General features: G+C 36.7%; 1 protein-coding gene and 1 non-coding gene across 3 annotated transcripts; one reads left to right on the top strand and one right to left on the bottom strand.

Annotated features, from left to right (window-relative positions):
* The first annotated feature begins 805 nt into the window (after nucleotides 1-805).
* On the top strand, nucleotides 806-12,797 carry ift56 (intraflagellar transport 56). 2 transcript variants are annotated; one of them, XM_067459007.1, is made up of 18 exons: nucleotides 806-1,275; nucleotides 1,502-1,652; nucleotides 2,200-2,346; nucleotides 2,437-2,529; nucleotides 2,706-2,820; nucleotides 3,172-3,221; nucleotides 3,316-3,461; nucleotides 3,627-3,798; nucleotides 7,166-7,343; nucleotides 7,433-7,488; nucleotides 8,539-8,601; nucleotides 8,713-8,776; nucleotides 10,031-10,119; nucleotides 10,199-10,282; nucleotides 10,366-10,435; nucleotides 10,637-10,743; nucleotides 11,059-11,192; nucleotides 12,125-12,797. In XM_067459007.1, the coding sequence occupies exons 2-18, from the start codon at nucleotides 1,650-1,652 to the stop codon at nucleotides 12,234-12,236; spliced, it is 1,683 nt and encodes a 560-aa protein (XP_067315108.1). In that variant the 5' UTR covers nucleotides 806-1,275; nucleotides 1,502-1,649; the 3' UTR covers nucleotides 12,237-12,797. The 2 variants fall into 2 exon arrangements, with proteins under 2 accessions (XP_067315108.1, XP_067315109.1); XM_067459008.1 differs by having other exon boundaries at nucleotides 807-1,652; nucleotides 8,539-8,592; nucleotides 12,125-12,794.
* Nucleotides 960-1,032, bottom strand: trnar-ccu (transfer RNA arginine (anticodon CCU)). The gene has a single exon. It is a non-coding gene; the product is annotated as a tRNA-Arg (tRNA).
* Nucleotides 12,798-13,127: the final 330 nt, after the last annotated feature.

The following is a 13,127-nucleotide window of genomic DNA, read 5'->3' as shown; positions in this document are numbered from 1 at the left end:
GCTGTTGTAAGCAACCGGGTAAACAGCTGCTGCTTTGTCGCAAACGAACCCTGGTTCGGAACCAAATAATATATGAACATAGTCCAGCAAGGGGAGGGGTGAGCAGTCGAACCAAGTGCGAAGGCACTAAGTCTTGTGAGATGCGATGTCTGAATGAGGGGATCATTTAGGTAGTTGGAACAGTTTTTATTATAAATCCTAACTGTATTTTAGTTTGTAGACACTTGAGTGACAGGTTGCATTGGATAGCAGTCATTTATTTGACACTGAAATCAGTAAATTGGGTTTTCTATTGAGCCATGCAATAACATCCATGTGTTGATTTCAAAGTCAAAAGACTTCATTGAACACAGCTGCTGCATCTGAATTTGTCTCTGGCCTGGGAGCCATTATCTCAATTTTTTTCTTATCAGCTCTTTGGCAATGACCTTGCATCTTTTCTTGTAAAATTCACCCCTCCTTTTTTCCACAATTAAGTTTTACTACTGTAGTCTGTCTTTTTAACTTGAACCCTACCAGTTGATAATGAACCCTTTCTCAAAGGCCAGATGCCCAAATAATTTTTAGTGTAACATTTTCCTAGGACAATTATTACTTTCCCAGAGGAAAGATGCATCCAAGAAACATTTATTTCACAACATGGTTATCATCTTTCTTTCGCCGTAATGTTTTTTCAAAATTTAGTTTTTTGTGTTCAGCAGAACGAGGCAAACCGAGGGTGAGTAAATGACAGAATTTTAAATTTGTTAACAATCTAGCTGTGGTTGCTTCATACAGCAGAAATTATGGCAAATAAGAGATTAGACTATTAAAAAACAAAAAGGTCTTAAAATCCGACACTTGTGATTCTGATTTTCCAGTTCATGGATCAATAACCTGTTTCGCCTTTAGTGTGTATAGACATAATCTGCCTTCACATTATCAAATGGGCGTACTATTGAGTTACAACGAAAACGTTCCACCCCAGATGGGACTCGAACCCACAATCCCTGGCTTAGGAGGCCAGTGCCTTATCCATTAGGCCACTGGGGCTTTGACGGCTGTATAGGACGATTTAGTCTATTTATATATATATTAATTTAAAAAAAAGATTTGTTTTTCCGATTGTCAAACGTTTACACATATCTTTGGTATCTCTGATATTTTAATAATCTCGATTAAAAATTCACTGCACAGCTCTGAGATACAATCCAATCACATGGTGGTCTTCTGCCATCGATCTGGGGTGAAGATTGGGTTGCGTAGCAACAGCGTGATGCCGCGCCGCCAAACATGGTACTAGAGATTAGCTAGGGGAAATGCACACTACTCCACGAGCAAATTTATTCATTATATTATATATAACCATTAATTATTATATATAAGTAATTTGATTAAATTCACACGGTAGAATCGGGTGTGTTGTTCAAAAGCGAACGCAACATTTTGTGTGCACACCCTTAGCAGGTTTGTTTGCTAGCTAGCAGGCTATTTGGCTAACGTTAGTTTACCTCATCTACAGAAATACTGTTCCTGGATTCACGGTCATCTAAATCAGCGTTGTTTGTGCAGCGAGTGCTTCATTTGATCGGCTTTATGGTGGTCAGAGTAATAGAAAAATGACAACAGGCTAGTTGCTGGACTGTGTTTGGGGAGACTGGAATATCACCATGGTTAGTATCAACCAACATGTTACTTTCTGCTGGTTTCGGTTTTATTATTAAAACCATACAATAAAATGCACTAAGCAAGCAGGCGTAAGTTACATACATTTTGTTTTTGAACTTTGTCTTATAAATGTATTTGTTCCTAGTTTTAATATGTGAGCATAAGAGATTTCTTTCAAAAATATAACAAAAAGCTTACAGACCCTTAACTTTTCAACAGTAGTGTATATTTTAGTGCATGTACTATCCACAATGCAATACATTACTTCCAAAACAGTCACTTTGTGCAAAGATAAGCAGCTTTGCGTGCCTAATGTGCAAAGGATTGTGCAAATGTTGAGTAAATAGTCAATGATTATACTTGTACAAAAATGTATATATTATACTTTGGATGAAATAAGTAGATTGACTCAGGCTATTGTTCTAAATGAGTGGATACATATACAAATGATTATGAATAAAGCATATGCACATTTAGTTATAGTGACAAAATATAATTTAGCTGAACTGTTGTATATCCTGAAAGCACCAAACTATTGTTTCTGTTCTGAAGCTCTTGTCACGGATGAAACCAGCAGTGGGTGGTGAGGCATCCACCGGTTCTAATGAGAAGAAAAAGAAAAATAAAACGAAAAAGATTCCAAGACTTGATGATTACCTAAACCAAAGAGACTACCTGGGAGCTCTGACTCTATTAGAGGTACAGAAACAACCACGAGACCTAAGATTACAACTCTATGATATTTATATGAACTTTGGGACATTTTCGTAAACACTCTTGTAATATCAGTTCCAGCGTAATGGCGGTGAGTCAGCAGAGCATGCAGACCTTTGGATCGGCTACTGTGCCTTTCATTTGGGGGACCACAAGAGAGCAATGGAGGTTAGTGAAAGATCTACCCAAAGCCCCAAACGGCTGGATGTTGGATCCTGTCTGTTTATGCTTGGTCAGTCATTGGATAAATCACTTTTAAAGAGTGACATTATGGCTGATTGTCATTGGAAATTGGTTGTATGTAACATTAAATATTTTAAGGCTTACTTGTTACATTTATTTAGGAGTACAAGGCGCTCACTTTGAGGCCGGAGTGTCCAGAGGATGTTTGGGTATATTTGGGCTGTTCGCTCTTTTTCCTGGGGCTTTATAAAGAGGCGGAGGAGACGGCAATAAAAGGTTTGTTATCAGCCTATCAAAAGTTTCAGGTTGATGAGATTTGTAACGGTTTTTACAATATTGTAAATATTGTGAAATATTATAATTTTAAATCACTGCTTTCTGTTTTAATATATTTTCAAATAAAATGTATTCTTATGATGGCAAAGCTGAATTTTCAGCATCATTACACCAGTCTTCAATGTCACATGATGATTTGCTGCTCAAGAAACATTTATTATAATTATCAATTTTGAAAACAGCCCTGCTGCTTAATGTTTTTGTGGACACCATAGTACATTTCAGGATTCTTTTATGAATTGAAAGAACTGCAATTATTAGAGATAGATTTATTTTCTTTGTCTGTTTCAGGGCCAAAATCTCAGCTTCAGAATCGCCTACTCTTTCATTTGGCTCATAAGGTCAGTTTTCCATAGTATTTCATCCCCTACATGACATTATGATAATAGCGCATCTGATGCTAATGGCTTTATCTGCTTTGTTTCGGCTCTGAAGTTCAATGATGAAAAGAAGCTGATGGGTTTCCATCAGAACCTGGAGGACGTGACTGAGGATCAACTGAGCTTGGCTTCTATTCATTACATGCGCTCTCATTACCAGGAGGCCATTGACATCTACAAACGCATCCTACTGCAGAACAGGTGCTTCACAACATATGAACAAGCATCTCTGAGAAACATTCAAATGCATTTATACAAAAATATAATCAGATAAAAGAACTTTAACATTTGTCTTTATTACATTGGAAGTCAACACATTGTTTGTAAAGCACTTGACTAATTATTCGTCTCTCTCAAATTCTACAGAGACTTTCTTGCCCTGAATGTGTATGTGGCTTTGTGTTACTATAAGCTGGATTATTATGACGTGTCTCAGGAGGTGTTGGCTGTGTATCTGCAGAGTATTCCTGACTCAACTATCGCCCTCAACCTCAAAGCCTGCAACCACTTCAGACTCTACAATGGCAAAGCTGCTGAGGTCTGTTACAGTAATATGGATACAAATAAGTGTTGTCAGAAATAGCAATATTCAGAAATATCTGAAAAGTTCAATACTCCTTTTCGACAGTATCAATACACCAATACCAGCTGCGCGTTCTCACTCTCTTCCTCATAAGGACAAATTGACAGTTTGACACACACTTCTTCACTTGTCTCATTTGCTCCAGTTGAATATTGCTTATATTGTGCATAATTTTAGTAATTCCTGCAAATTTTGCACACATAAAAAGCACATTCACCGTTGATCTAAAAGTAGAGCTCACACAGTTGTCTCTCAAACAGCTTGCGAGTACCAAATTGACTCTTTTTTTCGTAGCTTATTGCACTTAAAGGGTTAGTACACCCAAAAATGTAAATTATAATAATAATAATAATAATAGATTTTATTTATAATGCACTTTTCATTCCGAAAAAATGAATAACAAGTAAAAATATAGAATACTACAAACAATCAACCAACACAGAAAACAGAACAGAAACAGAGCTGATGGTGAACAGACACAGATGGTGAACAGAAACAGAGCTGATGGTGAACAGAAACAGAGCTGATGGTGAACAGAAAACAGAGCTGATGGTGAACAGAAAACAGCTGATGGTGGAAGTCTCTGTTAGCTCCGCAGCACACTGTGGTCCACTCCATGTTTTAAATTTCTCCCAGCGGCAGTGTCCCGATGACATCGCCGAGGCACGACAGCTGAAGACCAGATGATGGGTCTTCATGACGATTCAAACGATGGGATCGCCGCAGCACCATGCAGGAGGCAGAACATTTTTCCGGGCACTTTTGTGGACACACCGGGGTTGGCGCAGAAGTCCAAGCCGCTCCACGGCCGGAATGCAGGACGGAACAGCGGCGCAGCCGAGAAGCGGAACATCCCAACATTTACATTTACATTTAATCATTTAGCAGACGCTTTTATCCAAAGCGACTTACAAAAAAGGGGAGAGTAATAGAAGCAACGGAACAGACAAGGCCAAAAACCTGTAAGAGCTGTAAGAAATCTCAAATAATTAGCACAATACAATTTTTTTTTTTTTTTTTTTTCAACATCATGCCGGACGCCGATTACGATGGCCCAGATGACGCTAGCCCAGTGCAAACTTCAGCCACCATGCAGCTTAAGCCCAAGGGAGACCACCAGTGAGCAGTCGCGGCGAGAAACATCAACCGCAGAAATTCAAACATAAACATTATAGAAGCGGTGGAAAACGGCGAAACGACGAACAATGTCCTCTCAGTGGCTGCCAGCAATCAGCAACAGCCCCAATTGTAGCTCTGACTGTTAGACTAGTCACAAACATAAGGACATAAAATAAAATCTAAATCTAATAGTACATTAACATGATTTATGGGTGGAGAAGCGGCGAACAGACAACGCCAGCGTCCTCTCCCCCACGTTGCCTAGCAACTTAAATTATGTCATTAATGACTCACCCTAATGTCGTTCCTCACCTGTAAGACCTCCGTTCATCTTCAGAACACAGTTTTAAGATATTTTATATTTAGTCCGAGAGCTTTTCTGTTCCTCCAATGAAAGTGTATGAGCACTATACTGTCCATGTCCAGAAAGGGAATAAAAACATCATCAAGTAGTCCATATGTGACATCAGTTGGTTGATTAGAATCTCTTGAAGCATCGAAAATACATTTTGGTCCAAAAATAACAAAAACTACGACTTTATTCAGCATTGTCTTCTCTTCTGTGTTTGTTTTTAATCTGCAAAAAAGATTTGAACGGTTATGAATCAGTGTATTTATTTAGAATTCGGATCACCAATGTCACGTGATTTCAGCAGTTTGACAGTTTGACACGCGATCCGAATCATGAATCAGTACGCTGATTTAAAAACATTCAAATCTTTGTTTGAAGATTGAAAACAAACCCAGAAGAGAAGACAATGCTGAATAAAGTCGTAGTTTTTGTTATTTTTGGACCAAAATGTATTTTCGATTTTGGGTGAACTAACCCTTTAAACAGCCAAATACAAAACTATGTCGAAATGCCCATCTTGCAGGGTTTTCAGATAAATACAATCAGTTTTGGAACGTAAATAGTTGAGAAAACGCATGTGTTGTAACAATATATTGGGTCCGTACATAAGCTCTTAAAGTGGCAACAGCCCAATAAACCTTTCATGTTAATCAAAGACGAAAGACAAAGAGAAAATCCCTCGCTGCTCTTGACTGAATAACTTCAATTGTAAGCATTAATCCATATTTAATATTTACAATAAAATTACACTGAATAGCCTTTGCATTTGATTACTTTAATTTCTGTAGTATTTATTAGCTGAATGCTACTCTTAGTCCCAATTAAAACCTTAAAGCTGTATGTATTTTATTCATGTCTTTATTCCATTGTCATTTTTTTTCTTATTGTTTACAATTTGTTTATTTGTTCTTATTTGATCACTGACTGTTTACTAATTATTTTTTGTAGCCCTACTCTGTTCTGTGTGTAAGCTATTGCAACCAAATTACCCAGATTTAAAAATATATATGAGATAATATATTGTTTCTGATACCATGGGGCAGGTTTCCCCATGGTATCAGAAATGGTATTAAATATCGATATTTTTAATGGTATCGTTTTGAAGTTGGAAATTCCAGTATCCTGACAACACTAATGGAAATAACAAACAATACTAAAGGCAACCTACATTTACGATGCATTTACATTCGGTACACGAATACACTACACTACCATTCAAAGATTTGGGGTCAGTAAGATTTTTTTAATCTGCACACTAAGGCTGCCTTTATTTCATGAAAAATACAGTAAACAGTAATATTGTGAAATATTTAAATATTATTAATTTTCTAATTGAATATTTTTGAAAATGTAATTTATTCCTGTGATGGTAAAGCTAAATTTTCAGCATCATTACTCCAGTCTTCAGTCACATGAACCTACAGAAATTATTCTAATATGCTGATTTGCTAGTCAAGAAAAATATTAAAACAGTACTTTTTTTCAGGATTCACTGTTAAATAGAAAGTTCAAAAGAACAGTGTTTATTTTTTTATTTTTTTTTAAATATTGTCATATATATATATAGGTTTTTTTTTTAACAATTAAAAAAAGTTACTTTCACTGTTTATCAATTGTATGCATCCTTGCTGAATAAAAAAAAATCTTAATGACTTAAAAAATGTAGCACTTGATTTTATTAATTCGTAATATGATTGGAATAGGAAATGTGATACAATTTATTAATACTATGTGAAAAATGTTTCAGTTTTTTTTTTGTCATTTATTAAGAAAGTAAAATGCATGTGTGCTCAGGATAGAATGTGGTTTTAAATTCTCTATTTAACATTTTTCTCTCTCTTGACTCTTTAGACGGAGTTGAAGAACCTTATAGATATCTCCTCCAGCTCGTTTCAGTTTGCTAAAGAACTTATTCAGCACAATCTGGTGGTGTTTCGTGGGGGTGAGGGGGCCTTGCAGGTTTTGCCTCCTCTGATTGACGTCATATCAGAGGCTAGACTCAACCTGGTCATCTATTATCTCAGACAAGGTATGTTGATCAGGCGTGGCCATTTGTCTTTAGAAGATACAATGAGACCAGCTTATCAGGTTTGTAATTAACTGTGTCATCTGATTTAGATGATATTCAGGAAGCCTACAAACTCATCAAAGACCTTGAGCCCACCACACCCCAGGTATTTAGGCCATACTAATGGCCATCATCATTTTTCTGCTACACGCTACATACATTCTCTGCTGTAATGCGATCTCATGAACAATGCGGATAGCATATCTTAAAATATGTCAGTGCTATTGTTTTTCTCAAGATGCTCACCATGTTTTTTCTAAGGCTTGTTTATAAAAGCTACTTAAATTGTCCTAATTGCCAGGCCTAATCCTGGCTTAATCTAAGCTCTGTCTGTGAAACCAGGCCAATAAGTGCTATTGTTGTCTTCATTGATGTGCAACCTGTACATGTATGTTAAATTGTGAGTTCAAAGCTATTTTCAAAAAAATGACAATTCTGTCATAATTTACTCACCCATGTGTTGTTCCAAACTTTTGTTGATCTCCACAAATGAAGATCTTTTTAATGAAATCTGAGTGATTCAATCAATATGAATCAAGTGGTTAGGTCCGAATTTTCTAAAGAGACACGATTGCTTTGTATGATGAACAGACTGAATTTTATTTACCTATAAACATTGATTAGCAAACATCAACATTGATCAAGCTCACCCGAACGATTGTGGAAAATGAAAGGTGCTGCGTAAAACACGAGAATGAACCTCATTGGTTCTTGCTGAAGCTCAAGCGTGCTGCGTAATGAGAATGAACCTCATTGGTTCTCGCATGTCAAGTGAACATGCTTGAGCTTCCGTTTACCAAAACAATTCAATCTGTTCATCATATAAAGCGATCGTGTCTCTTCAGAAAATTTGGACTAAACCGCTCGATTCATGTGGATTAATTGTACGATCTCTTTATGAACGTTTTGAATTGTCTATGTGGTAGAGAGGGACCGAAAGCTCTCATAGTTCATTAAAAATATCTTAATTTGTGTTCTGAAGAGGAACGAAAGTCTTATGGGTTTTAAAACAACATGAGGGTTAGTAACTGATGAATTCGAATTTTTGGGTGAATTAACCCTTTAACATCTCAAAAAATGTGTTTTAGGGTTTCATGGCCCTTTAAATGCACTGTAGGTCCAGTGATAACATTTCATTCTCTGGTGTGATTCACAGGAATATATTCTGAAGGGGGTGGTGAATGCTGCTTTAGGACAAGAAATTGGATCGGTTCGTGAGGTTTATATATAACAGTATTTCCTCTCAAAGTCCATTTCTCAGCAAAGCCTTTGTGCATGTTTCCCAAATCGGTGTTTTCTTATCTCGTTATATGTTTGTGTATTTTTACAGAGGGACCATTTAAAAATCGCCCAGCAGTTTTTCCAGCTGGTTGGAGGCTCAGCCAGTGAATGCGGTAACATCATTGTTTAGGCGAACAATAACAATATTAGCGCTGGTTCAGCAGCCGGGCCCCTGTGCTGTATGGAAGGGAGTCAGTGACAGAGTTTGTTTTCTTGGAACAAACTATGCCTGAACCTAGACAAGGTGGCTTTCAATTCAATTTAGGTTCTAAATGTAATTTGTGCCTAACATGGTCAACAAAAAAAAAATTATTACAGTTATTTGTGTCCATTATGCAGGGATGCAAAACCAATGCAAAACCAAGGACCATTGAAAATTTAGTGTTTTTTTATTTTTTTATTTTTTTAATAGCCAAAATAGTTAATTTGTGTGATTTATGTAGATGTATGAATCGCAGCACTGTTTATTTAGACACGAGCAGCCAATGTTTCCAGTGTCTTAGAGCAGCCCGGTTCAAAGTAAATGTAGCTCCACACAAACTCCATCTCTGCAAGCACTCTGAGTTTGAGTCTATTATGACGTGCATTTGAAAATGCGACTCGCATCAACCATCTTCCCAAATTTGTAATGGGAATCATTTATAAGAAATGTGATCAACAAAAGAAATTTAAGCCTCCCCTTTTACTTTGGTTTTCCACCTAGATAAAATCTCTATCTAACGTTTGAAAGCAGGGAAATTACAGCCATGAACGTATACAGCAAGGAGCAAAAGCATCACACAATATGACGTGCCACCTGACAGATTTATTTCGCCGTTGAAACGCATATATGAGTCAAGAACCACTCCGAGTATAACGTATGTCATGTATGTCTATCTCTTTCGGATTACGTTAATTATGGCATGAATGCAGTATAAGCTTGTTTTGGTTCACGAGGAAGTGTAAAAGGAGGCTGCTGTTTCGGTTGCAATGCTCTGTGACTGACATCTGTCTAACTCTGCATACCATGAAACCATAGACTGTAAAAGAAAGATGGACGACACACTTTCACTCTCATTGTAGAAAAGTGAAGCCGCCAATGTCCCAAAATGGCGCTGACGTCTTGCGCTGATTTGGGGCCTGTGTGTGCGCTGTAAAGATGTAGAAGAGGCATTCGGCCCCTGATTGCATTTGGACCAAATGCAATGAATGGACGAACCATTATGGTCCTATGCCTTCCACAGACATATACAAATACATTAGGCCACTTAACTTAGTGATTGCTATCAGGATTTGAAACCAGCATAAAAAAAATTCTGGAACAAATAACCTACCCTGCCTTTAATGATGTATTTTCTGTTGTCTTTTTTTTTTATTTTAAATATAAGACACAATACCGGGCAGACAGTGTATGGCGTCTTGTTTCTTCCTGCTGAAACAGTTTGAAGATGTACTAATATATCTCAACTCTGTCAAGGTAATTCACATAGGGTGTTTGAATTGAGAGCAGAAACATTAACACATCATCCTTAAATATTCATCTGGTTTCCCGGCAGAGTTACTTCTACAACGATGACACATTCAGCTTTAACTATGCCCAGGCCAAGGCTGCCCTGGGGAACTACAGGGAGGCTGAAGAGGTACAGAACACCCCAGGGGATTTAGTAAATATGATTTAGGAACCCATTGCAAGTCTGACTAAATGTGAATTTAATGTGAACAGGTGTTCCTGCTCATCCAGAATGAGAAGATCAAGAATGATTATGTTTACCTGAGCTGGTTGGCACGCTGCTGTAGGTTCTTCTATGCTTTTTAAAAGTTTTGATCTGTGGCCACAGATTTTGTACTCTGCTTAAGTGAAATTCTTAAAGAAGATGAATGGCTCAGCTAGTCTTTGGAAACTTTTTCTTACATGGCAACTCTTTTTGATTAGTCATTTCTGTAGACACATCAGACCACTCACTCTCTGATGTCATCCTCCCCCTCTGTTGTAGACATCATGAATCAGAAGGCTCGACAGGCCTGGGAGCTTTATCTGAGGCTGGAAACCTCATCTGACCCGTTCAGCCTCCTGCAGCTCATCGCGAATGACTGCTACAAGGTGCTTTATTATAAATCAGATATAGCCTTTTGTGACTGTAATCACACTCTCCTTAATATATCAGCTGCATTGTGTCACTAACATTATTACTTTCTTACTTGGTTGCTAAGATAATAAAAGCAATCTGTTGCAGCTTGCAAGTAGCTGAGGATAACCATTTACCATTAACATTTGTTCAGCACACAGTCCTTCAGACACCTTCAGAAGTTTCTGCTGTTGTTTCTACAGCCCTGATTCTGCTTGTAGTGTCTCTAAAAAGGTTTTCTTCTGAAGTTTCAATCGATTATTTATATTTATTCGATGAACTCTTTTCAGATGGGGCAGTTCTACTATGCAGCTAAAGCGTTTGATGCTCTAGAGAGACTGGATCAGAACCCTGAGTACTGGGAGGGGAAGCGTGGAGCATGTGTTGGGATCTTTCAGCTCATACTGGCAGGCCGAGAGCCCAGGTATGAACCAATGCCATAGCTGAGCAATGACACGTTTAAATCACGTCAACAGCTATTATTATTAGGTTTAGAAAATTAAACTAAACTCTTATTAGACACTTATTTGTTATTTACTTAAAGGGTACATAACACTCGGTTTCTGCCATTGTCATATTAATCTTGAGTATCTATAGTGTAGCATTACATCCTTCATATCTCCGAAGAGTCTTTAGTTTTATTATATTTATAAAAGACAGAAATGCTGTACCGATTCTTTCTGCCAAACAGCCAAACTCTTGCAGGCATGCAGTGGGCATAGCTAAAGAGACAGGAGCGCAACACACACATACAAACAAAATACATCATGGCATTATCCCTGGATAACTTTGAATTCACTATACGTTCGTGTTCACTCCGTTGCTGCTCCGGAAAACCAAACTGCATCCACTGTTTTGTTATTTGGGCCCATACATGGGTTATTATTTGGGCCAATAATGGGTTATTTGGGCCCATACAAGTCATGCAGAGCCAAATTAAAAAAAACTTTCCTGAAACTTATTTGAATCCTGAAGGAGTGTATTTGGCACAGAAATACTCTGTCATACATCCAACTCGTTTTTTAATTTTTATTTTGGCCATGTTTAGCATGAGAATCCAACTCTTTAACAGTGTTATTAGTCAGAATGCATGAAATAGCATTAGACCCACTATTACACTGAAAGGTCTTGTCTAATGACAGAAGGAATGTAGATTGTTGGATCATATTGATCATTTAGAGGTTAGATATATATGAATTACAATTATTTATAATTATAATAAATAAGATATAGAGCCGTAGCACACCCAGGTTTTGCATCATTAACTGACTGAGATTGAGCTTGTGAACTTGTGGTGCTGTTTTCTTTTTATATTTTTCTTTTTTTTATTCTGCTTTGTTTTTTTTGTTTTTTTAGAGAGACACTGAAGGAGGTTTTGCCGATGTTGAGAAGCACTGGCAACCCACAAGTTGAATACATCATTCGCATCATGAAGAAATGGGCCAAAGACAACAGAGTGGCTCTCTGATTGCCTTTACAAATGAGCCAACACACACCAGTGCTTGGTCTTGAACATTAATTCTTTTGTAAAGGTTTTTTTTTTTTTGGTATGGTATCCTTATGTCTACTTGTTTGTCTGTCAAAAAAATATGTGATAAGCACATTATATATGCATCTTAGAAGGAAATAACATGTTCTTACAAGGCTACAATAACTGCAGCCTCACTGAAACATTTATTTAGGGTTTGTTATAAAAACATATTATATATTTACTATGTATGCTAATGTTTTCTGTGAGATGGACAACAATGCAACAAATAAAGTTTATATCTTTTCATACTTAAGGCAACATAAGCCTGTAATTGTTTTAATTTAAATGTTTGTTAGTGTTTTATGAAATTATGTTTTAAGAGTGCTATGAAGATTCATCTCTGTGAAGAGTTTAGCTTGGGCATGATATTTGTTATACTTTTGGAACAAGTGATATCAATTATATGCAATTCAATTTATTAAAAGTCTATTGTGACAACCTTACAGAAAAGTGAATGAATATGCTCTTATAGCATCAATAAATAAATTATATTGCTAAGTCTTTACAACTACATTAGTTAACATTAAAAAGGAAAATTACTTTTTAAAGCATTTTATTAATCTTATTTTATGTTCATTTCAACATCTAAAGTCAAAAGCTGAATCTCTTATTTAATGGACATACTAACATAAACTAACAATGAACAGTTGTATGATATTTACTAGCATTAACAAAGATGAATAAGTACTTTAATAAATGTATTGTTTATGTAATTAATTAATGTTGACCAATGGAACTTTAATGCAAAGTGAAACCATTTCATTATGTTTAAAGACTAATGTGCTATTTAAATCCTAAAATCCAAAACAACAGAAGTGTAATAAACGC

This window comes from Pseudorasbora parva, chromosome 12, assembly GCF_024679245.1.
Source record: "Pseudorasbora parva isolate DD20220531a chromosome 12, ASM2467924v1, whole genome shotgun sequence".
In the NCBI taxonomy this organism is placed as follows: Eukaryota; Metazoa; Chordata; class Actinopteri; order Cypriniformes; family Gobionidae; genus Pseudorasbora; species Pseudorasbora parva.
Note: the sequence above shows the minus strand (reverse complement) of the source record. Positions and strands in the feature narration are given on the sequence as shown.

Coding starts and splice junctions, on each gene's coding strand:
- ift56 (XM_067459007.1), top strand. Junction 2,821..3,171: donor GGAGGAGACGGCAATAAAAG/GTTTGTTATCAG, acceptor TGTCTGTTTCAG/GGCCAAAATCTCAGCTTCAG. Junction 3,222..3,315: donor TCTTTCATTTGGCTCATAAG/GTCAGTTTTCCA, acceptor TCGGCTCTGAAG/TTCAATGATGAAAAGAAGCT.